This window comes from Gymnogyps californianus, chromosome 28 (genome assembly GCF_018139145.2).
Source record: "Gymnogyps californianus isolate 813 chromosome 28, ASM1813914v2, whole genome shotgun sequence".
Taxonomy (NCBI): Eukaryota; Metazoa; Chordata; class Aves; order Accipitriformes; family Cathartidae; genus Gymnogyps; species Gymnogyps californianus.
In genome coordinates, this window is record NC_059498.1 from 5,761,818 (window position 1) to 5,784,744 (window position 22,927).

The 22,927-nt window shown below is 69.8% G+C and overlaps 5 protein-coding genes across 5 annotated transcripts; 1 reads left to right on the forward strand and 4 right to left on the reverse strand.

The window, feature by feature from the left end:
* Positions 1-754: 754 nt before the first annotated feature.
* On the reverse strand, positions 755-7,419 carry OSBPL7 (oxysterol binding protein like 7). Its single transcript, XM_050911673.1, is given in 26 exon segments — positions 755-1,016; positions 1,198-1,320; positions 1,423-1,549; positions 1,634-1,775; positions 2,355-2,499; positions 2,590-2,617; positions 2,620-2,667; positions 2,747-2,810; positions 2,889-3,026; positions 3,644-3,831; positions 3,834-3,891; positions 3,982-4,080; positions 4,662-4,793; positions 4,885-4,965; positions 5,243-5,346; positions 5,455-5,499; positions 5,502-5,583; positions 5,697-5,789; positions 5,890-5,993; positions 6,073-6,096; positions 6,099-6,192; positions 6,286-6,405; positions 6,494-6,607; positions 6,729-6,782; positions 6,933-7,058; positions 7,285-7,419. Coding segments are annotated over 26 exon segments (2,535 nt in total). The 5' UTR covers positions 7,378-7,419; the 3' UTR covers positions 755-907.
* Positions 7,420-8,988: 1,569 nt separating this feature from the next.
* MRPL10 (mitochondrial ribosomal protein L10) lies at positions 8,989-11,192 on the reverse strand. Its single transcript, XM_050911818.1, has 5 exons — positions 11,153-11,192; positions 10,798-10,967; positions 10,194-10,358; positions 9,926-10,070; positions 8,989-9,656 (listed from the first exon to the last, which is right to left on the reverse strand). Exons 1-5 carry the CDS (start codon positions 11,190-11,192, stop codon positions 9,406-9,408), a joined length of 771 nt encoding a protein of 256 aa, XP_050767775.1. The 3' UTR covers positions 8,989-9,405.
* Positions 11,193-11,710: 518 nt separating this feature from the next.
* On the forward strand, positions 11,711-14,722 carry LRRC46 (leucine rich repeat containing 46). Its single transcript, XM_050912070.1, has 8 exons — positions 11,711-11,741; positions 11,847-11,943; positions 12,038-12,146; positions 12,567-12,613; positions 12,803-12,912; positions 13,636-13,705; positions 14,009-14,169; positions 14,316-14,722. The coding sequence occupies exons 1-8, from the start codon at positions 11,711-11,713 to the stop codon at positions 14,720-14,722; spliced, it is 1,032 nt and encodes a 343-aa protein (XP_050768027.1).
* On the reverse strand, positions 14,721-17,029 carry SCRN2 (secernin 2). Its single transcript, XM_050911714.1, is given in 8 exon segments — positions 14,721-15,297; positions 15,425-15,602; positions 15,745-15,910; positions 16,031-16,210; positions 16,213-16,245; positions 16,330-16,529; positions 16,620-16,801; positions 16,902-17,029. Coding segments are annotated over 7 exon segments (1,017 nt in total). The 5' UTR covers positions 16,721-16,801; positions 16,902-17,029; the 3' UTR covers positions 14,721-15,138.
* Positions 17,030-21,588: 4,559 nt separating this feature from the next.
* On the reverse strand, positions 21,589-22,694 carry SP6 (Sp6 transcription factor). The gene is given in 2 exon segments (XM_050911945.1): positions 21,589-22,064; positions 22,067-22,694. Coding segments are annotated over 2 exon segments (1,098 nt in total). The 5' UTR covers positions 22,689-22,694.
* Positions 22,695-22,927: the final 233 nt, after the last annotated feature.

Here is a 22,927-nt window from a genome sequence, read left to right on the forward strand (position 1 = left end):
ACTCCCCCCCCCCGCCTCCGGGCACCCCAAGGCCACAGGAGCTGGTTGCAAGGGGTCCTGTGTGTGTCCCCCCCTATTTAACACCCATATCCTGGGAAGACTTGAGCGGAGGGGGGGGGCTGCAGCCAGAAAATCAGCCCCCAGTGCCAGCGGTAGGGCCACGGGGCTGAGCGGGAGGGGACGGGAGGGGGGGAGGGTGAGGTTTTTTTTGTCATCCGTGGTTTTTAAGGGCGGGGGGGGGGTTAATGCTGAAGTATTTATTGAGTCCCGCTGTGCCCGGCGTGGGGCTGGGGGCAGCAGCATATTGCAATAAAGGGGACGCTATGGGGCACGGCTCTTTGCTCTCCTCTGCGAGCAGGTGGGAGGGAAACTGAGGCACCGGGGGGGGGGGCTAAGGGACTCGTGCCCCCCCCCCCCCCCTTGCTGGGAGGACCCAGGCGTCCTCGGCTAGGAAGGGGGTCCTGAGCCCCGGGGCCTGGTGGCGGGGAGAAGGAAGCTCTCTGCACACCCCAGCTCTTTACAGCTTTTATTAGAGCAGCCCCTGTGCACAGCTGGGGGGGCCAGAGGGGTCTGCCCGCCCGCGGGCACCCCAGGGCCCCCTGCTGCCCCCCCCCCCGCAGCGAGCCAGGGACCAGGCGTCCTGTGCCCCTAGGGCAGGGGGCACCACCAGCCCCTGCCCCCAAGTGCCGCAGCCGGCCCGAGGCTCTGCCCCGGCTCGGGGGAGGCACTGCCTGTGCCCCCCCCCCCCCCCCCTTTTTATATCACAGTTTTGTTTAAACACCAGCAAAACGGCCTGGGGGGTGGACATTGCACCCCCAGTGCTGGGGGGACCAGCCCCGCTGCTGGGTGCCACTGCCGCGATGAGCTGGGGGGGGGGCTCAGCGCCCCGCGGGGGGGGGGGGGGTCGCTACCAGAGCACCGCACTGTCCAGGTGGGCGAAGCCAGGGTCCAGGCGCAGCTTCCAGTAGGTGTTGTTGGTGACCCACGACTCCTTGCCGTTGGCATCCATCAGCCGCCTGGGATGGGGGGGGGTGTCATGCCTAGGGTGCCCTCAGGACCCCCCCCCCAAGGGGGTCTCCCCCATTCCCTGAGAGCCTTGCATCCCCTGAGCCACGGGGTGCCCCCGTGCCCCATGCATTGCCTTGTACTCCAGCCCCGGGAGCCTTCCCGGCCCACCCCGCCCCCCCCGTGCCGGACCTGAAGAAGCGAGCCTGGTGCGTGATGTTGTTCTCCTCCATGACCCGGCGCCGGTCCCGCTGTAGCTGCTCGATCTGGCGCTTCTGCGTCTCGGCCGCCGGCACGTTGCCTTCCTCCAGGTACCTGGGGGGGGGGACGACGCACACACATCGCTGTAATGAGCTGGGCAGCCTCAGCACCACCCCCCACCCACACCCCCCCTCCCCGGTGCCGGGTGCTGCTCACCGCTGGTCGGGGCGCAGGCGGGTGTCGGTGGAGGGCAGGACCCGCCGCAGCTCCGGCGTGAGCTCGTTCAGCTCCAGGGCAAACTGGGTGAAGCCGTAGTTCCTCTCGTGGTCGCGGGGCATAGGGTCTGCGGGGGGGGGCACTGTGCTAAGACCCCCAGGGTGGGGTATTCTCCCCCTCCCCCCCCCAGCATGGCCCCCCAGGTCCTTACTGGCTCTCCAGACGCACTGCCCCGGGGCAGGCCCACGGTGCAGCCCCTCGTGCCACTTGCCGGCCAGGCGCTCCACCACCGTCCCACTGCGGCTCAGCACGGCCCCCTGCACCTCGTTGGCCCCCGCGCCCCAGTACCGCGCCTGCAGCCACAGGGGGGCTGGGTGGGGTGGGTGGGGCCAGGGCGGGGCCGTTGGGAAAGGGTGGGGCCCTGAGTGTGTGTGTGTGGGGGGCCCCCACTGGGAAAGGGTGGGGCCATGAGCGATGAGGCAGAGACATTGGGAAAGGGTGGGGCCACTGGGAAAGGGCGGGGCAATGAGTGAGGGGTGGGGCCACTGGGAAAAGGGTAGGGCTATTGGGAAAGGGTGGGGCCCTGAGGGGCAGGGCCACTGGGAAAAGGGCAGGGCTATTGGGAAAGGGCGGGGCCATAACTGAGGGGTGGGGCCATTGGGAAAGGGTGGGGCCAGGCAAGGGGCAGGGCAACAACAGGCAGTGTTTAGATGAGCATGTGGGTGAAGGGGTGGGGCCACATCTGAAGGGGTGGGGCCAGGCAATGATAATGCAAAGGGAGGGTGGAGTCAGGGGCACAGGGAAGGGTGGGGCTATGGGGTGGGCAGAGCCCAGGGACTAAAGGGCAGGGCCAGGGAAGGGCTGGGAGTATGCTGTGAGAGGTGGAGCTGGGGTGGGGCGGGGCGGGGTGGGGCGGGGCGGGGCAGGCACACCTTGCAGAAGGTGATCTTGCAGTGGTAGGCGGCATCGCGGGTGTTGCGGATCAGCACCTCCCCGTAGTGCTCGATCCAGCGGGGGCCGCTGAGGACGTTGTGGATGCACGTCGTCACCTTGTTCCACTCAAAGTGGTCCCCGGTCCTGCGGGCACCGCCGCACCGTCGGCTGGGGGAGGGAGGGCAGGGCGGCGCCGGGGGGTGGGGGGGCCACCTGCCAGGGCCGGGGTCTCACCTGGGTAGCTGGACGTTGACGGTGCCACGGGGACGATCTCCAGGGACTTGCCCCAGAATTTGTTCTTCCACCTCATGTCTGGGGGCGGGGGGGGGGGGAGGTAAGACCCCCCCCCCCGGCCCCCTCGCGTGTCCCCAACACCCTCCTCGGCACCCACCTTGCCAGAAGATGAAGTTGTCGGACTCGGCGTGGCAGGCGGAGATGGGGGGGTGGTGGCAGACCTGGAGGGAGGAAGAGGGACACGCCACCGCCCCGTCCGGCTCCGTCCCCCCCTTCTCTGTCCCCGTCCCCGTCCCCACCTGCTCGCTGATGAAGCGGAAGCCGCGGTCGGGCCGCACGCACTCGTAGGTCTCGCCCAGCACCGGGTTGAAGGGCTTGCTGCCCGCCCGGTAGTAGGTGGAGGCGTAGGCGGACACGGCGAAGGCGGCCACGTAGACCTGCCACCGCAGCCACCGCACTGCTGCCACCGCGCCGGGGGCGGGGCACCGCTGCGCCCCGCCCCTCGGAGGGGGCGGGCGTGGCGTCCACCGGTCCCCTTCCGCCCCCCCCGAGGGTGTGTTTTCCCTCGGTCACGCCCATCGTGGGCGTGGCCTCTCTTCGCCGTCGTGCCATCCCCGTGCCCCTGCCCACGTCCCGTGGTGCTGGGGGGGGGGGGGGGGGGGGGGGCGCGGCCAAGCCCCCGCCCCCCCCCCCGTGTCCCCCGACCCCCCGTGTCCCCCCCTGCTCCCACATGTCCCAGGAGCCCCACGTGCCCCGAGCCCCTAAATCCTCCAAGTCCCCCCATGTCCCCCAGCCCCCCGTGTCCCCGAGCCCCTCAAGTCCTCAAACTCCCCAAGTCCCCCCGTGTCCCCCCAAGCTCCTCCGTGTCCCCTGAGCGCCCCCCCGTGTCCCCCAAACCCCCGACCTTCCGAGCCCCCCGTGTCCCCACGTCCCCGTGCCCTCCACCTCCCCGTGCCCCCCCCGCCCCCGAAGTCCCTTATGTCCCCCGAGCCCCCATACCCTCCGAGCCCCCATGACCCCCGAGCCCCCCGAGTCCCCGAGCCCCCCGTCTCACCAGGCGCTGCCGGGGGTCGCGGGCGCGGCTGGCGCGGTCCAGCAGCGCGCTGTACTCGAGCTCCTCGCAGAGGCGCTGGAGCGTGTTGAGCGGCTCGTTGAGCTGCACGGGCAGCGCCACGCGTGACAGGTCCTTCCCCACGCTGCTCCGCAACAGCCCCCACAGGCTCACGTCCCCCGGCGGCGCGGGGGGGCGGGCAGACAGCTCCGCCGCCGCGGGTCCGGCCCCGGCAGCTCCAGCGGCGGCGGCTCCACGGGCATCCCCGGCCCTCCGCTCCTGCCGGGCACCGGGCGGTGGAGCGGAGCCGCCACCCCCCTCGGCTCCCTCACCGGTGACACCCCCCGTACCTGTCGGGAGGCGGCCCGGCCCCCCGGCTCGGCCGCGTCCTCGCAGGCGCTGGTGGTGGCCTCGCTGATGCACGACTCGTCGTCCGAAGGCTGGGGAGGTGCGGGGGAACGTCGGCGGCTTCGGGGGTCCCGGGCCGGGGGGGGGTTTGGGGGTTACCCCACCGGGGGGGCGGGGGGGGGGGGGGGCAGGAGGGGCTGTACTGGGCAGGGCCCCACCGGGAGGATGGGACGAGAGCGGGGTACCTGGGATGGGCTGGGGGGCGGGGGAGCAGGACGGGAGGGGGTGCTGGGTACCGGTGGGGCTGCAGGAGGGGGGAGCGGGGGGCGGGGGGGGGGCACCAGCAGCACCCGACCCCCACCGCCGGGCTCAGAGACTGCAGAGACCCCGAGCGCCCGGAAAGGGGGGGCTGCGGGGGCTGCAGGGGACACGGGGGCCAGGGGGGACGTGGGGACCGGGGGGATACAGGGGCTGGGGGGACACGGGGAGCTGGGGGGGCGGCTCCCGGGCCGGCTAACGGGGAGGGGACGGGGGAGAGAGAAGGGAGAGATGAACCCACAGAAAGAGCGGGAAGGGGATGGCAGGGGGGTCTGCAGAGTCCCCCCCGCCAGCAGAGCCCCCCCGCCATGGCCCCGCCCCAGGCCCCGCCCCCCCGGCCGAAGCCCCGCCCCACCTCGTTCTCCGAGGAGCTGGCAGAGAGGAAGACCTCGCAGGCGTCGAAGAACTCGGTGTGCGAGTCGGCCAGCGAGACGATGCTGCGGTTGGAGAGCTGCTGCTCCCGGCCCTTGGCCGGCAGTGCGTCCGGCTGCGGGGACAGCCACCGCCTCAGCCCCCCGCCCCGGCGTGGGGGGGGCTGCCCGGACACCCCCCACGACCCCCATCCCAGCCCCCCTGACCTCGTCGGGGTGCAGCGAGGCAAAGGAGTCCAGGGTGGTGTCGGAGGAGACGGAGAGGGAGTGGAAGCGGCGCAGGGCGGCCTGCGGAGGCAGGGGGAGGCTGAGCTGAGCCCCCCACACCCCCCCAGCCTGTCCCTCCAGCCAGCGTGGGACTGATGGGGAGGGGGGATCGCCCCACTGCTGCCTGGGCATCCAGCACCAGGCCAACTCGCTGCACCCCCGGCACCCCAACAGCAACAACGCCCGGGCTCCGTTGAGACCCAAAGCCCGGGGGCAGTCCTGCTCGGCCCCCCCGCAATCCCTCACCCCAGCATTGCCAGCCCCCCGCAATCCCTCACCCCAGCGTTGCCAGCAGCACCCGGGCGTGGGCTGAGCGCCGCCGGTCCAGCGCCTGCCGCATCTCCTCCAGACGAGCCCTCTCGGCCGTCAGCGCGGCCACCACGCTGCTGAGCGAGCCGTGCACTGCCGGGAGACACGGGCAGGCGGTCGGGCTGCGGCGCGGTACCTCGGCACCTGCCCTGCCACCACCGGGACTGCCGGCGGGGCTCAGCCCCCCCTGCCCCATCCCACCTTTCTGGGCCAGGACCCAGAAGCTCCTCTGCAGCTGGCTGTACTCGGGGGGAGGCTGAAGGGCAGCTGGCTCTGGGACGGCTCCAGGTAGCGCGAGAGGTTGGGGACGGAGCCGTGCAGGCGGCCAACCTGGGGGGGGACACGGGGACATGGGGGTCAGCGGGGTCCCAGGGGGCTCCATCCCCAGGCAGCAGCTCAGCCGGCAGCAGGCAGAGCTCGGCGGGACACCCACTCGCCCTCACCCTGCCGATGGTGTCGTCCTTGGCGAAGCTCTGGGTGCACCAGATCTTGGTGGTCCTCCTGCCCTTCTTCGGCCTCTCCGCGGCGGCCGAGGGCTGCGAGCGAGAGGAGGGGGCTGGAGCTGGACCCTCCCCAGGAAGGGGGGCTGCCACGCTGGGCGATGCTCAGCCCCGTGCCCGCCGCTGTCCCGCTTACCTGGCTACCAGAGATGAGGGGGGCCGAGGGGATGCGGTGCAGGGCCTCCAGGCTCTGCAGCATGCCCGTCAGCTCCTGCAGCTTCGCCTGGCACTCTGACAGCTCTGCGACAGAGCGAGCCCAGTCAGGGATGGGGGACAGGGCATCCCCCCCACCCTGTGCATCCCCTCTCGCCCTGCTCACCGGCCGAGCAGCGCTCCAGCCCTCGCTGTCCTTCAGCCAGGCGTTCACCTTGTCCCGGGAGCTGGCGAGGGTGGAGAGAGCAGGGGCGCTGCCCGAGGGCAGGATCCGCGTCCACTGGCCCTGCAGCAGGGGAGAAGGGGCATCGCCGGAGCCGCCGTCAGGAGCCCCGCGCCCAGACACTACCTCACATTGTCACCCCGAGGTGTCACCCACCTGCGCGTTGGTGGGGGTCCTCCCCGCGGGACCCCCCCTGGGGCAGGGCTCGGGCTTCTCGCCCTGGTGATGGGAGCAGAGGCTGCTCACCCAGCTGGCAAAGAGCTCTGGGGACTTGATCTGTGGGATAGGGGCAAGTTGGGGTGGGGGGGGACCCAGGTGGGGGGGACCCAAAGCCCCCAGTCCCGACTAGAGCCCCCATCAGCACCTTGAGGTGGTAGATGTTCTCCTCCGTGTCCAGGTCGACCCGCTGCGCCTTCTTGTTGACAGACATGACAGACTGACGGATGTCGATGGCTCCGTGCAGTTTGCCCTTGAGGACCTGGGGGAGCCCGGGGACATCTGTCAGGGTGAAGAGCCCCTTCCTCATGGGGGCCATGGGGGTATCCCCCACCCTAAGCCCACGGGGAGGCTACACGGATGCAGCCCAGCCCCACACTCACGTCCTGGCATGTGGTGGCATATTTCAGGATGCCGTTTTCCAGCACAAAGTACCTCTGGGGACAGAGAGGGATGATTGTTGGGGGGGGGGGGACAGAGACCAGTCCCTGCAGCCCCCGTATCCAGGGGCCCAAATTGCCCCAGGGCTGGGCACGGCGCCCAGGACCGGCCGGGTGATGGCTCCCAGTGCCGGCTCTGCCCGTTACCTTGTGCCAGCCCTTCAGGGGCCATTTTCTCTTCTTGAGCAGGTACCCCTCGTGCCGCTGCGGCTGCTGGCCTGGGCTGCCCCGCGCACGCGGCTCCTCCACCACCTCCCAACTCTCCGAGCCCTGCTGGGGACGGGGGTCAGCGTGGGGGTCCCTCGGCACCAGGGGCAGACGGGGTGCTCCCCACCTTGTCCCCAGGCAGGGACACCTGGTATCCCCGGGGGACAGGGCATCTCTGTATCACCCTTCCTAAAGTGGGGTGAAGCCCCCCGAGGCCCCATGGCACCCCCGGGCCAGCCTGCGTGCACCACTGGCATCCTGCTGAGCCCCTCCAAGCCGGGAGCCCCCCAACCTGCTGAACGCTGCTGTGCTTGGAAGACACGGTGCTGTCGGAGCGCGACAGGGCCCTTTTCGGAGAGGACGGATCCTTCTCGTGGCTGCCCATGGCTGGTGAGTGGAGGGGGCCGGGGAGGGGGGGGGCAGGCCAAGCCCCCCCTCCCGTCCGCACTACGGGGCTGGGGGTCCGAGCTCGGCCGTCACGGCCCGGGCGGTGGGAGCCGCTGCAAGGAGGGGACGCCACATCAGGGAGCCCAGGGAGGGCATCACCCCCCCTGCCCACAGTTTTCCTGCCCTGCCAGACACTGGCATCCCTTCCCTCACGGGGATAAGGGGTGGGGGGGATCCTCCTGCCCCCCCAGGAGCGGGGAGCCTCGCACATGACTGCGGCTGGGACCCAGAAGCTTCTGCGCGAGATGGAGCCTTTGACTCACCCAGCCTTATCTCACCTCCGCCGCCCGGCCCTCGCCCGCCCACCGGGTCCAGAGTCCGGCCCCGCCGCCCCGCTCCCGCTCCATCACCTCATAGACTCGGTGCCATGGGACAACGCCGCGGCCGGCACAGCCAGGAGGGTGACCCAGGTTACAGAGACTGGGATCAGCCCCGGTCCGTCCCAGCACCCCCGAGCCAGGACATGGCCCCCCCAAAACCCCGACCTGGCCATGCTCCCTCCTAGCAGGGTGTTCCCTTTGCCCTTCTCAATTACAGGAAGGGGAAACTGAGGCACGGGGAAGCTTCCCCCCCGCCTTGCCAGCCCCCTCCAGCGCTGCCCCTGCCAGGGTACCCAGGCATCCCGGCCGCTGCTCTAGGACGGATCCTGGGATAACCCTGGGACGGCGGCCAAGCCCCGGCACCGGTAACTACGGCACCGGTAACGGCCGCGCCGCGCACCCTTGCTCAGAGGAGAGGAGGAGGAGGAGGACGGGGGGGGGCTCCCACCGCAGCCCGGTCCCCCCCCCCCCCGAGCTTGGCAGCGAGGGGAGCCCCCCTGGGTGCTGCCGGGGGGGGCTGAACTGACCCCCCGCAGGGGAGCGGGGCTGGGCCGGTGCCCCCGGGGGTCCCCAGCCGCCCCCCCCTCTGCCTGCAGCCCCCACCGGGCGGTCCCCGGTGCTCACCTGGGCGGGCGGCGGGCGGGCGGCCGGGGCCGGGGCCGGTCGCATCCTGCCCGGCGGCTGCAGGAACCGGAACACGGAAGGAGGCGGAGGCGCCGGGCCGGAGCCGCTCGGTTCTGCCCCCTGCACCGTGGAGGACCGGAGTCGGCAGCACCGGGAACCCGACGGGGTCACCGGGACCCCCCCGCCTGCTGCCCGCACCGAGCCGGACCCACCGGCCTCCCGAGCACGGACAGACCCGGACCCCCTGCCCGGTATCGGGGACAGCTCCAGCCGCGGAGCCCCGGCGGTGGGACGGCTCCTCTCCCGTATACGGGGGGGGCCGGGTTCTCGCCCAGGCTGCGCCTGCTCCCCCCCACCCCACGGGAAAAGGGCCAACCCACGAGCTCTGCCCACGCGGGGCACGGGTACCCCCGGAAAAGGCACCATCCCGGGGGGTCCCGGGGCCCGCACACCTCCCCTCCCCGGTTCTCCCTCGCCCACCCCCCAGTGCCGCTCTGCCCTCTGCTCCAGGAGAGCCCCGGAGCAGCGCCCGGCCTCTCCCCACGGCATCGAGGGGCGGGAACCCCCCCCCACACCCCCAAATCCAAGACGAAGCCTCCGGTATCTCCACCACCACACAGCTCACTTTAATGGACAGGTTGGTGACACCGCAGACACGGCTCGGTCAGCGTTACAGCACACTCCCCCTCGCTGCCCCCCATTCCGGAGGGCACGGGGGCTCGGAGCACCCAATATCCTCCCCGCCGCACTCTGCCTCCTCCAGCCGATCCCAGCGACCCTCCGACCGCAGCCCCACAGCATCCAAAACGCAGCTGGGTTGTTCCCAGGTGCCGTCGGTGCGGGTAGCGGGGAGCAAAGGGAAGGGCCAGGGCTCCCCGAACGGGCTGGTGATGCCGCAAGACCCTCAGTCCCACTGCCGGCTGCCCACCCGGGGCCAAACCTTCAATCCCTGACCCCCCCCCGCAACCGCAGCCGGTGAAGGAGCCGACTTTTGGCCAACACACGGGGCCCGGGGGCCACTGTCAGTGAGCCCCCGAGCTCTGGGCAGGGGTGGCCTCGGCCGGGCTCCCCGTCTCCCCATCCTGCAGCCGGCGGATGTGCTGATCCAGGAGAGCCGTGAGGTGCGCGGAGCCGCGCTGGAGCAGGGAGGACGTCTGGGAGGGCAGGAGGGCCAGGGCACCCACCGTCTGCCCCTGGGCGGCCTCCAGCGAGGGCAGCTTGGCGAAGTTCTCCACTCCCTGCCTGCTCAGGATGGTGTCGTCGATGCAGGCGCCTGGAAGACAGGAGCAGAGCCGAGGACTGGAGGTGGGGTGCCAGAGCCAGAGCCCTTTCGTCTTCCATGGGCGCACAAGGAAAAGCTTGCTCCTGCAGGCAGGACTCCCACCCCTCGCCATCCATCCCCTCATTTTAACGGACATGACAGCGATCCCGCAGACGCAGCTCCGTTAGTGTGGACCCTGCCGGAGAGAGAACCTCTCCCCAGCGCCGGATGAGAGCCCCGAGCCCGGCACCAGCAGATGGGGACGCAGGGAAGGCTCTCACCCAGGAGGTTGATCTGCGGCACTCCCTTCAGCACCCGCAGCATCTCTTTCGCCTTCGCTTCTGGGCTCACCAGCAGGATATTGCGTGCCACAAAGAGAGGGAGGAGATTCTTGTACTTGGACTGTGACAGCACGGGTCTGACAATCTGGGGGAGACAGCTCTTAAAATGCAGGTCTTCATCCCGGCGGGCACCACGCGGTCGTCCCAGCTCTCCTCCACCTTCCCCCCACAACCACACCGGGATCTGCCCCGGCAGCTCTGCCCCTACCTCGTTCAGGACGAACTTGACTTCAATGTTGTGCTTTCGGAGGTAGTGCCTGATCAGCACCACGTCCTCACCGGGCATGGAGTTGTACTGACACACTGCAATCATCCGATTGTTCCGGAACACCTCCTCCACCTGCCGCCGTAACAGCCGGACGTAACCGTTGTCCTGAAGGGAGCGAGCAGCGATGGGCGGCAGGGGCAGGGGCAATGGCTGCCGCCTCCCCCCACTCCGACCCTGTAACCTGCCGGGAGATGCTGCCGCGGATCGGGAGATGCTGCCGCGGATCGGAGATGCTGCCGCGGATCGGGAGATGCTGCGCGGCGGAGTGCGGGATGACTCACCTGGTTTCCAGCACTTGGATTACCAGCTGGGGTATCTCCCAGCCACCCACAACGTGATGAAAAGGGGCAGTAAACACCCCGAAAAGCTCTCGTACAGGCGGCCGGCCAGGCTAACCCCGGGGCACGGCTGTCCCGGAGATCCGTACCACACCCGGTGGAGGCTGCAGACCCCGTGTTAAATCCCCGGAGCCAAGCACACACACGCGGGGCGTGCAAAGCCACTCGGTCTCCTCGGACATTGAGGCCCCACGCCAGACAATTACCTCCTCGAGTGTTTCCTTCTTGGGGGCCAGGCAGCTCGGTGGGACGGCCGGCCGCGGGGCCAGGTACTCGGTCACGGCCATCAGCTTCTGGCGCTGGAAGTGCATGGCCTTCCAGTGCCGGGTGACCGCCTTGGAGCCGCGGCGGACGAGCTGCAGGGCGGGCAGCCAGCCTGCAGAGAGGGGGCACAGTGGGAAGCGCTCAAAGCCAGCGCCAGGGCCCCGGGTCCCCGGGGGAGCGGGTAAGGACAGGCCGGGCCGTATGCACGCCCTCCCCCGCCACGCCACCGCCCGGCATCGCCGCTCGCCCCTGCCCGAGCCCCGCGGAGGCGCCCAGCCCCGGTGAGGAGCCCCTCACCCCGCCGCCATGGCCCTCCACCGCCGCTCAGCGCCGCCATCTTTGCCGCCGGAGCGCAAAGGCTTGTGGGGAGGCGGAGGACCGGCGGCGCGCATGCGCGGAGAGGACGCGCGGCGCCGGCAAGGGAGGGCAGCGCGCCCTTCGCCCCGCCCCTTCCGGGGCCGCCCGTCTCCTAGCAACGGGCACGCTGCGGCCTGCGCCCCCGCCGGCCCTCGGTCCCCTCCCGAGCCCGGCCCCGGCCCTGCCCCAGCCCGGGGGTCTCTGTGCCCCCCAGCCCGGGGGCTTGGTCCCGGTGACTCCCCCCCGACCCCAGCCCGGGGATCCCAGCCCATGGTTCCCCCAGGCCCTGGGGTCTCTCTGCCCCACCTGGGGGTCCCAGCGCTGATCCCCCCCAGCCCGGCAGTCCCGTCCCCACCGAACCCCACAGCCCGCAGGTTTCTGCCCCCCATTGCCTCAGCACCCTTCCCCTTGCAGAGAGCAGTGGGGCCAGCCCAGCCCCCACGGCACACCCACCCAAGGGCCCAAGGAAGGGACAAAGACCCAGGCCACCCCCCTGCCATGGCTGGGCAGGGGGAAACCCTGCTTGGGGGTGAGTGAGCCATTGCGGGGCCTGCTCACGTGTCAGCCTGGGAGGGCACGGGGGGGGGGGCTGGACCCTGCTGGCCTGGGCCACGTCACTCTGGGTTTCCCACAGGTTGTGAGCAGACGTCCCCGGGGGTGACCCTCACCGACAGCCTCATCGCCGCAAGGAACCTGCCTCAGCTGGTGGAGCCCCCGCGCCTAGAGAGCCGGTGAGGAGCCGCACAGAGCCCACCTTCACCACCCAGGCTGGCAGGGAGGGGTCTCTGGGCACAAAGGACACCCTGAGCACTCTCCTTCCTCTAGATCCACGGACCTGCTGTCCCCCTCCACCATCCGCTTGGACCGGGAGAACATCTGTGCTATCGGGAGGCTCCAGAGCCTGCGGGAGATTCACAGCCTCTACCTGCAGCAGGTAAGGCGCTATGGCAGGTGTGGGGCAGTGGAGATCAGCCCTGGTGCTGTGGGTAAAGGCCTCCTTGGGGGGGGGACACACCACAAACACCCCCAGTTCTGCTCCAGAGTTTTGCCTCCCCGCATGGCCAGAGGGGCTGGCAGCGCTCCCCTCCGATGACAATGCCACCGACAGAATTTGAGCGAGGGTCCGGCAGCAGCCTTTCGGTGCTTTTCAAGTCCACATGAGGAGCCTTAGGGTCCTCCTGAACTCTGCCAGGCTCTCCGTGCCATTGCAGCCCCATACCCTCTCCATAAAGCTCCCGTGGCACTGGTGGGACATCGTCTTGCCCCTGTGAGGCTGGAGCAATCCCGGGGTGCTCCCAAAGTCTGATTTTTCATTCAGTAGAAAAACATGTTTCTTTTTTTTTTTTTTCCCCAGAACCAAATAGAGAAGATTGAGAATCTGGGCTGCTTTCCCAACCTGCGGTACGGGCAGCTCCTGCCCCCAAGGAGATCGCTTTCCATGGTCAGAGGAGAGCGAGGCTCCCTCCTTCCCTTGGCAGAGCCGGGGGGGGTTCGAGTTGCAGCCCCTGACAGCCTGGTGCCGCTGGCTGTGACCCTGGGGGCCGTGGCGTCCCCCCCGCCTCACACCACTGCCCTCCCTGTGCTCTGCAGGTTCCTCTCCCTGGCTGGAAACCGCATCCACAAAGTGGAGAACCTGCAGCCCCTGCGACACCTGCGCGTCCTGGACTTGTCCCACAACCAGATACAGACGCTGGACCCAGGTGGGAGGCAGGAATGGGTCTGGACGTGGCCTGGGTCTGCCCGAGAGGTGCCTCGGGTAGCGGGGAAATGTCGGCAGACCCTTGGTCCAGGTTCTGCCAGGGCCTCTGGCCCTCAGGTCCCAGCCAGAGCCCCAGCAGAGCCACCCTGGGGCTGGCCTGCGTATTCCAGCGTGACACCAGAGAAGCCCTGTGGCCAGGTTTGAGCCGTCCCTTCTGCTGGCAGACTCCAGGTGTCTGCTTCTACCTCGCGTCCTGCTTCGGCAGAACATTTCAGCGGCTCAGATCAGACTTGGGGATTTCAACCTCACGGCAAAGCTGCTCCAGCCCTGACAGCCCTTCGTGCATCTTTCAGCCGGCTCCTTCCATGGGTGATTTTTGGCAGAAGAGGGAGGGACAGAAGGATAATATCTCCCTCCCTTCTCCTGTAGCATTGCTGTTGCGGCAGCAGGCCCTCTGCTTGCAGACGGGGGTGAGAAAGAGAACAGCGAGGGCCTGGGAAGGGGAAAACCCTCAGTTCTCCCATGGGAGTGCGTGCAATACACATTCCTGCCCTCCCTGCCTCAGTTTCCCCAGCTGTGAGGTGACAGACTCCTTCCCACAGCGGGGCTGTCACCTCAGGAGCGGGTGAAGAGCTGTGGGAGACGAGGGGTGCGGGGGTTTGGTAGATGGGGGGTGCTCAGCTCCCATCTCCGCATCTTTCTGCCTTCCCTTTGATCTCTGCAGACGAGCTGCCCCGCAGCCTCCGTCTCCTCGACTTAACGGGAAACGAATGCACCCACCAGCACGGATACAGGTGGGTCAGGGGAGCCTGCGGGGGAGAGCGGAGGGGGACAGCAAGTCCCCCAAACCACACAAGCCCCTCAGCAGGGTAACAGCCCCCCCCCCCCCAAATATCAGCCTGAGCCCCCCACCCAAACCCCAGAAATCTGAATCTCTGCTCCCTGCCCACGCCAGGCTGTGGGGTGGGCTGTGCAGAGGGGTGCTGAGGGGGTGTGGGGGGGCATGCCAGGGGGTTCGGTGCCACCCCAACCCGCTCCCAGCCCCGAGGCGATGCCGCATGGTGGGGGAACGTCTGCTCTTTCTTCGGTGCTTGCAGAGAGCTGGTGGTGGGAGCCCTGCCCCACCTCCTGCAGCTGGACGCCCAGCACGTCCGTGGCAGCCTGGGTGAGGAAGAGGAAGGAGGAAGCTCTTCCAGCAGTGAGGACGAAGATGATGAGTCGCTCTCTGAGCCGAGCAGCCCTTTCACTGCAGGCAAAGGTGCCCAGACGGAAGCAGGACACATTGCACGCTTGGGGGTTAAGCAGGCCGGTCCCTCTGTCCCCAAGGGTGACAGGAGCGTCAGGGAGCTCGGGCGGCTGTGCCAGGTCTCCTGTAATTCTTCTCCCTCCCTCTGTCCCTGCCAGATTTCTTTGCGGATCTGCACCGGGAGCTAGCCGGGCGCTCGCGGCGGAGGCGGAGGGAGGCCCTGGAAGAACACCGGACCCGTCTGGAAGAGCTGGAGGAGCTGCGGGAGCATCGAGGTCTGCTGCTGCCTCCTGCACCGCTGAGCCCGGGCCGGGCGGGAGCAGCCTGCATCGCCGCCCCAGGACCCAGGCGGTCTCAGCCCCGTCCCCAAGCGAAGCCGGGGACGCAGCTGCCACCCCTGCCAGGACCCGGCGGGCAGCACGCCTGCCCGCAGCCCCAGCAAGCTCCTGGTGGGAGCCAGCCCCGGACCAAGGCTCTGGAGGAGAAGACTCGCACCAAAGGAGCAAGAAATAGGCAGTTACCCCAAATACCCTGCACCAGCACGGCACCACGCAGTTGGGATTAAAGCCTCTTTATTCCTACACCAAGCCGCCTGTCTGCCACGGAGCCCCCAGCCCCACGGCCAGCCCCAGAGGGGCCGGGCACAGGCAGCTCTGCCTGATGGTGGGAAAAGACAGGCCGGGCTGCGGGCAGGACTCCAAATCCCGCTCCACGTCCCTCTCCTTCCCTCCGCACCCGCGTTTCAGGCCACAGCCACCTCTCAAAAATCCCGATTCCTCCAGGGCAAGTTAGGGGGCTGGAGGCTCTGTGCCCCCAGGCAGGGCTGGAGACGCCGGTCGAGCCGTTCCCCACCGCGCCGTCAGCGGCAAATCCGCAGCGGGAGGAAGCGAGGAGCCGGGGCCGGGCACCGGGAAGGTTTTTCTCATCCTCTATCCAGGAGCAATGCCGCGGCGGGGCCGAGCCCAGCCACCTGCGCGGGCTTTAGGTGTAAAACTTCATCTCTGCCTCCACGCAGTCGAAGAAGAGGTCGGCCAGCTCCTCCGGGTGGGGGGCCACCGTCCCCCCCAGCAGCGCGTTCATCCCCTCCAGGCCTTGCTTCTCCAGGTCCCGCAGCGTCTGCAGGAGCTTCTGGCCCCTCTCCTGGTGGGGTTGGGGAGGGAGGAGAGCTGAGACTGGGCGCCCTCAGGGAATTCGACTGCCTCCCACATCACCGGGGGCAAGCGCGAGGGTCCCGGGGGAACGGCAGCTGGGGAAGGGTCTGCGGTACCTCATCCCTCTCCATCAGCTCCAGCGCCGCCTGATGCCGGCGGTAGAGCTCGTGCCGCCGATCGACTGTGCTTTGGAACCGCGGGATCTGCTTGGCGGGGTCGTCGCGGAAGGTGGGAGATCTCACCTGCGGCGCGGGCTTAAGGCCGGCCACAAAGATGAAGGGCTTGAAGACGGACCTGCCGGAGAGGAGCACCGGGACCCTGGGACCGGCCAGCGCGAGGACGGGTGCTGCTCCCTGGGGACGCTCAGCCCAGGGCACGGCTCTGCCTTGTCCCTGTCACCCCCGGCGCGGGGGCTGTTCCCCCACAGCGTCCTCACCTGGAGGGGTCAGGGGTGGCCGTGAAGAAGTGGATGCAGGGCAAGGCAGGGTCCCGGGGCAGCACGGACACCATGCTGCCCGCCGTGCGGAACCCCTCCGAGTCCACGCAGATCCCGCTGGCCTTGTCCCGCAGGATGGCCATGAACGTCTCCACCGTGATGTGACCTGGCGGGCGAGGCAGAGCCACGTCACCGCCGACAGCTCAGCCACGGTCACGGCTTCCCACAGGGAGCGTGGAGATGCCGGGATGAGCCATGGGTGGCCGTCCCCGTGCCCCGTCCCCACCTGCGTGCTGTCGCAGCAGCTCCTTGCCGGCGCGGTAGCGGGCCTTGGCAGCCTCCATGCGGGCAGGCTGGTGCGTCAGGGAGAAGACCTCGGCGAAGCTGAACTCGCCATCCCCGCTCCACCAGCCCTGGCTGCGGGCTCGCTGCCGCAGCCCCGCGTGCTCAGCCGTGATCTCCTCCCGATGCTGAGCTGGTTGGAAATGTTGCGGCTGCCCTCTGCGAAGGCCGGGGCAGAGGGGAATCAGGCATGGGGGGGACACAGGGCTCCCCGTTCCCCCAGTACAACCAGCGCCCGCTCACCTCGGATCCGCTGGGCTGCCCAGTACCGGCCGGCTGTCTCCAGCACCCAGGCCTCGGTGCGGTCAGCCAGCAGGAAGGTGTTGTGGTAGACGAAGGGCACCGGCTCCTCCTTGCAGCTCCCACCCTGGCCGTAGCGCTCCAGCAACGCCGTGATCACCTCCAGGGCTTCCCGGGCAGAGCTGCCCCGCTCCAAACCCAGCCTGCCGTGCCGGCAGCACCCCGTCGGCCGGCGGTGGGGGACGGCGCGGGGTGGCCAGGGCAAGGGGACACACACACGACAGGGTCCTCACCTCACCAGGTCCATTCCCAGCAGCGCCTCGTCCTCCCCCATGGGCTCGCGGGTCCAGACACCCTCGTTGCCCACGCAGACGCCGTGTTCGTTAGCGCCCATCTCGGCACCCCACAGCCAGGCGGGACGGCTCAGCACCACCGCGTGGGTCCTCTCCGCCTGCTCGATCTCCAGGTACGTGCACTGTGAGGGGTGGGGTGGGGGGGAATACAGAGGGGGGCTGAGACCTGGCACACTCGGTGCACCGTTCCCTGCAGCCACCCTGGTGCCAGCGCGGTCTCACCTGGACTTTGTCCCCGGGACGGTGGACGGCGGCGGGGATGTAGACAACCTCCTGGACCTCGTGACGCGGCCGGTCGGCGTTCTTGCCGAAGATGACGGCAGGCGCCGCGGTGTGCGGCTGGCAGCGCCACGAAGCAGTCGCAGGACGAGGGTGCGGGATCCGCCCCGCCATCCTAAACCGGGCGGGGGGGGACGGGGACGGGAGCACCGAGGAGACGTCACCCCCTTGTCCCGGTCCTGGATACGTCCCCGGATCCCTTTGGGGATGGCAGACGTGGGGACACTGGGAGTCTTGGGGGGGCGGCTGGGGGACAACGTGGTCCCTGGACCTGGGTGGGGGGGACGGGACATCGGGAACCCCATCCCGGGGTGGCCTGGGAGGCACCTCCCGCCCCGGGACCCCGCAGCTCTGCACCGACCGGAGACATCCAACCGTGCAGCCCCAGTTACCGGGACCCCCTGCACCGACGGCGGACGGGACCCCCGCCCGCACAGCCCCGCTTCCCAGGACCCGCCGCACGAACCCGGCCCACGGACCTGCCGCTGCTCCCGCACCGCCGCCGCCGCCGCCGCCCGGTCCCGCCCCTCCGTCCCGCCCCGTCCAGGGCGACGGCGGCGCCCCGTGGCCGGAGGCCGCACGACGGCAGCGGGCGGGGACCGGCACCGGCACCGGCACCGGCACCGGCACCCCCGCGGGGCAGGGGGGAACCAGACCCCAAAGGAGCCCGGGGACGGGGGTCACAGCTCGTCCCCCGTGGGGCAGGGACGGGGGACCCGGGTATGGGGGGGGGGGGTGGTGTCTCGGGGGCAGAGCCCCCGTGGGCAGCACCCCGCCTGGGCAGTACCCCCCCGTGGGTAGTACTCCACGTGGGCAGCACCCTGCGTGGGCAGCGCCCCGCGTGGGCAGCGCCTGGAGAGGCACGCCCGCCCCGCGGTATGCAAGCAGACCTGCCGGGCAGCACCCTGCCCGCGGGGGGGACCCTGGGCGCCCGCCCGGCGCGTCCCAGCGGGCGAGGCCAGGCCAGAGGGGTGCAGGATGCGGCCCTCCTGGGGGGGGGCTCAGCTGGTCCTCACCCAGGTCACCCCCCCACCCCCAGCACCCTCCTGCATCCCCATCCCGAGCAGCCCTGGAGGCTCGAGGCCAGGGTGGGGGTCAGGGTGCCGGACACCTGGGTCCCTTGGCAGACATGGGTGGGGGTCGGGGTGCCGGACACCTGGGTCCTTGGCAGAGATGGGTGGGGTCGGGGTGCCGGACACCTGGGTCCCTTGGCAGAGATGGGTGGGCGTCGGGGTGCCGGACGCCTGCATCTCTTGGCAGAGATGGGTGGGCGTCGGGGTGCCGGACGCCTGCATCTCTTGGCAGAGATGGGTGGGTGTCGGGTGCTGGACGCCTGCATCTCTTGGCAGAGATGGGTGGGTGTCACGGTGCCGGACACCTGCATCTTTTGGCAGAGATGGGTGGGCGTCGGGGTGCCAGATGCATGGGTCCCTTGGCAGAGATGGGTGGGGGTCAGGGTGCCGGATGCCTGGGTCCCTTGGCAGAGATGGGTGGGGGTCAGGGTGCGGGATGCCTGGGTCCCTTGGCAGAGAGGGAGCCGGAGAGCCGGGGCGTGGAAAACACGCGGCGTTTATTCCAGTACAAAACCCAAACCCAGAGCCCTGCAGCCTCTTCACAGCACAAACGCTCCCCTCGCCGGGCGGGGGGCACCCCTCGCCCCTGGCTGCAGCACCCCTCGGGCCACCCCGCTCCCGGGGTCCCCCGCTCCCCTTCACTCCCCACAGCTGCCCCCCACCCGGGGCTGGGGCTCGGGTGGGGGACGCCCGGGGCCCCCGGCCAGGCCGGTTCCTCCCTGCCCCGGGGAGGCGACTCGGGGGTGGGAGACGCGGCGGTTCGGGGCGCGGGGCCGGGATCCCCACGCCGCAGCAGGCTGGACTGGTTTCGGCGGGTGGGAGCCGGCCTCCGTCCTTCCCCACCCGGTTTTACAGCCTTCATTGCCCCATCGCAGCAGGCAGGGCCCCGGGGGGGGTGCGGGGGCAGAGCACACCTGGGGCCCCTCCTTGCAGCCCCCCAGCTCCGAGCCGGGCGGGGGGCAGCAAGGTGAGGCTGAACCCCAAGCCCCGGCATGGCCACGGGACCCCCTGCTCAGTGTTTCCCCCCCCCCCAGCCCACTTTTGGGGTGCCCACGGCACAGCCCCCCTAAGCCTGCCCCAGCAGCTGCAGCATGGGGGACCCCGACATGCCGGAGCCCCCAGCCGCTGCCAGAGCTGGGCTTGGCTACCAAAATCTGATGGGCCACCGGCACGACACTGCGGCACCCTGGGGAGGGTCCCGAGCCCCCTCGGGGTCCCCTCAGGAGATGAAATCCCAGCGGGGACACTGAGGGGGAATTTTGTGCCGGAAAAGGCAAATGCCGGAGTCGGGGACGTCCTTCGAGAGCTGCGGGTAGCCCAGGTCACCCGAGTCCTGCGCAGGGACAGTGGCGGCCATGCCAGGGCTGGGGACGCGTCTCCGTGGACCCCCCCCCAGCGAGACTTCACCTCGTGCTGGGTTTCTCCAGCCCCACGGCTCGTCCCTGGCCCCACGGCGCGGCAGGGCTGCCATCGGCCCCTTGCGCACCACTGGGGACAGGGACAGGGATGGGGACGGGACCCCCTGCGAGGGGTCCTACCCCCCCCGTCCCCATCCATAAGGCCCACGGCCACAGCTTCAGCCCAAGATGTCCACTCTGCCCGAGTGGCAAAGCCTGGTTTCACCTTAATAAAATAATAATAATAATTAATAATAATAATTAATAATTAATAATAATAATAAAACAATCAAAACCGAAGGCCTTGGGGCGCCCTCTGGGCACGGACCCCACTCGACTTCACCTCCACCCCTTCCCCCCAGACCCCAGGGTGCTCCGAGCCCGGGCAGCCCCACAGCCCCAGACACAGCCTCCCCAGAGCCCCCAGAATGGGGCCATGCCAGGAGATCAGCCCCCCCAAATCTCCCCCCCCTCCCCAGATTCCCAACTGGTGTGAACTGGTGCCAGCTGGGGGGCAGAGCCGGGGGAGCCCCGGGTGCCCCGAGCAGCCTGCGAGCCCCATCCCACCCGGCCCCAGCGCTGCCCCCCAACTCCCCCCCCCCCCCAGGTCCCAGGTTCAGCATCTCCTTCTGTGTCCAAGGGGTTCTGCCAAAATCGGGGGGATAAGACGCAAAAGGTCTAAAAACCAAGTTTTTTGGACCGCCAGCCAGGGGTGAAGGACAGATATGGGGTACCCTGGGGAAAGGGGATGGCCCCAGGGCGGGGAAAGATATGGGGTCCCTCGTGGGGGATGCCCTGGGGTGTTCCCAGGAGATACAGGGACCTGGGAAGGGACAGCTATGGGGTCCCCGGGGGGACAGGCAGCATGCACGGGGGGACAGGCAGAGGTCCCCTGGAGATACGGGATCCCGGGGAAGGACGGCTATGGGGCCACAGGGGGACAGGCAGCATGCATGGGGGGACAGTGGGGGGGGTCCCCTGGAGATATGGGGTCCCCGAGGGACCTGTAGCATGCACAGGGGGATGGCTGCGGTCCCCAATGGGGTCCCCAGGGAGGGACGGCAATGGGGTCCCCAGAGAACAGGCAGCACGCCCTGGGGGGGGATCCCCCGCAGTCACGGGGTCCGCAGGGAGGGACGGCCACGGGGTGCCAAGGGGAGAGGCGGGGGTCGCGGGGCGGCGGGCAGCGCGGCCGTGCCAGGCCAGAGGAATGTGGCCGCCCCGGCTCTCCCGGGGCCGCGGCCGCCCCGTGTGCTTCCCGCCCGGGGCCGCCGCGGCGGCGGTGGGTGTGGGAAAACTGCAGGTGTGCGCTTGGGCAACCGCCCGCCGCCGCGCCACGCGCCCGCCGCAGCCCCCCACAGCCCCCCACGGCTCACATTCAAGCAGCACTTCTTTTTTTCCCCATTTTAGCCTCAATTTGGGACTAAAAAAAGGGCTTCGCACCCCCAAGCCCCCAGCCAAAGCGGAGCTCCAGGGATGCGGGATCCCCGCCAGCCCAGCATCCCCAGGCGAGGCGGGGGGCCAAGGGCACCCCCTGAGCCCCTGTGTGCTCCCCTGGGGGTGCCAAAACCTCATGGGTGGTGAAAGAGCAGGGCTGGCATGGGGGAGTCAAGCCCGGGATGCCAAGGGTTTGGGGGGGACCACGGGGAGGGAGCCGGGGGGCTGCAGCCACCCTCCCCGAGCAAAGGCTCCCGGGTTTCTCCTCTCTCCCTTTCTCCTTCTCCTTCCTCCCCTTTGGGCTGGACGTGCCCGGGCAGCGCCTGCTCCTTCGGCTCCCATTGATGTTCCTCCCAAACAGCCCCGCCGCCTGCCAGCAGCCTCCCGAAAAAAAGATTTGGGAAGCCGGGGGAGGACGGGGGGGAACCGGGGCGGGAAAGCGGGAGCGGGACAAGTGAAACCGCCGCGGGGCAGCTCCAGCTCCGGCGCTCCCCAACCGGCACCGCCGCAGCGGGGGACGGGGCCGTGCCACCGGCATCCTCCCCCTCCGCCCTCGCCACCGCTTCGAGCACAAGGTGCCAGACCTGCGCCCCCACCAACCCCCCACCCACCCACCCACCCCCCACCCCAACACCCTTCGGAGACCGGCCCCGAAGGGTCCCCCCCGGCTCCCACCCGGGGTCCTCCCCACCTCCATCCGTGTCCCCCCCGGGGCTCAGCGGCTCAGTTTGTGGGGGCGGCGTTACCCCCTTCGGACTCCCTCTTGCCTCCCTTGCCGGCCGACGGGTCACCGGCGCCCTTGACCTCGGGTTCGCCCCCGTCTTTGCCCCCATCGTGCGTCTTCATGTGCTTGCCCAGGTGGTCGCTGCGCATGAAGACGCGGCCGCAGACGGGGCAGGCGAATTTCTTGGCGCCGGTGTGGGTCTGGAGGTGCCGCTGCAGCTCGTCGGAGCGGGTGAAGCGTTTGCCGCAGAAGAGCCAGTTGCAGACGAAGGGTCGGTCGCCGCTGTGCCAACGCAGGTGGGCTTTCAGATGGGAGGTCTTGGCGTACGCCTTCCCGCAGCCGGGGATGTGGCAGTTATGTAGGTGCTTGCGTTTCACCCCCTCCGGGCAGGGACCCCCCCTTTCCGCCTCCTGGCAGTTGGGGCAACGACACGCCGCCTGCCCCCCGCCCCGCGGCACGGCACGACGGGCACCTTTGGCCGCCCGCCGCCCTCCGCCTCCGGCCCCCGGGGCTCGGGGGGTCCCTCCATTGCCTTCGCCCCCTCCGGTCCCAGGAGATGTTGGGTGGGGGGGGGCAGCAGGTGGGCAGGAGGGGCGCAGAGCTGGTGCTCCCCCGCGCCGTACCCCCCCAGGGCCGGTGGCAGCCCGGGGTGCCCAGGCACCTGCAGCCCCCCACCCTGCCCGGGGGGCAGCTCCATCCAGCTGGCTCCGGCGTGGAGGTCCCACCAGTTGACGCCTCCTTCCTCACTGGGGGGGCCGGGATGAGGGGGCCGAAACCAGGGCTCGTAAGGATGCGCCATGTCCGGGGCAGCCGGCAGCAGCTTGGTGTAGGCACCGGGGGTGGCGGGGCCGTCAGCGGGCAGCTCTAACCGCGGGGGGCCATGAGGCTCGTAGGTGCCGGGGGCAGCGAAGGTGGCAGCGTCGGGACCCGCCAGCGGCAGCTCCGGGGGGGGCAGCGGGGAGGCGAAGTCGGCGGCGCCCGCCGCGGCGCTGCCGTGGGGCTGGAAGGGCTGCAGCGGTTGCAGGTCCAGGTGGCTCGGGGAAGCACGGGGTGCGTCGGAGGGCTGGGTCCCCAGGGAGCCGCAGACCGCTGTGAGCATTGCCGAGCGGCGCGGGGCGGTGGCGCAGACAGACCTGGAGGGCCAAGGAGGGATGGGCGGGGGGGAAGAGAAAAGCTGTGAGAAGAGAGGGGGGGCACACCTCCTAACCCCCCTGCCCCTGTGTACGTTAGCACAGGGAGGGGTTTGGCACCGGCGACAGCCCCGGCACCGATTCCCATCCTGCACCGTCATGGTCCTGCCGTGCCATGGGTGACAGCGTCCTCAGCACCCAGCACCCC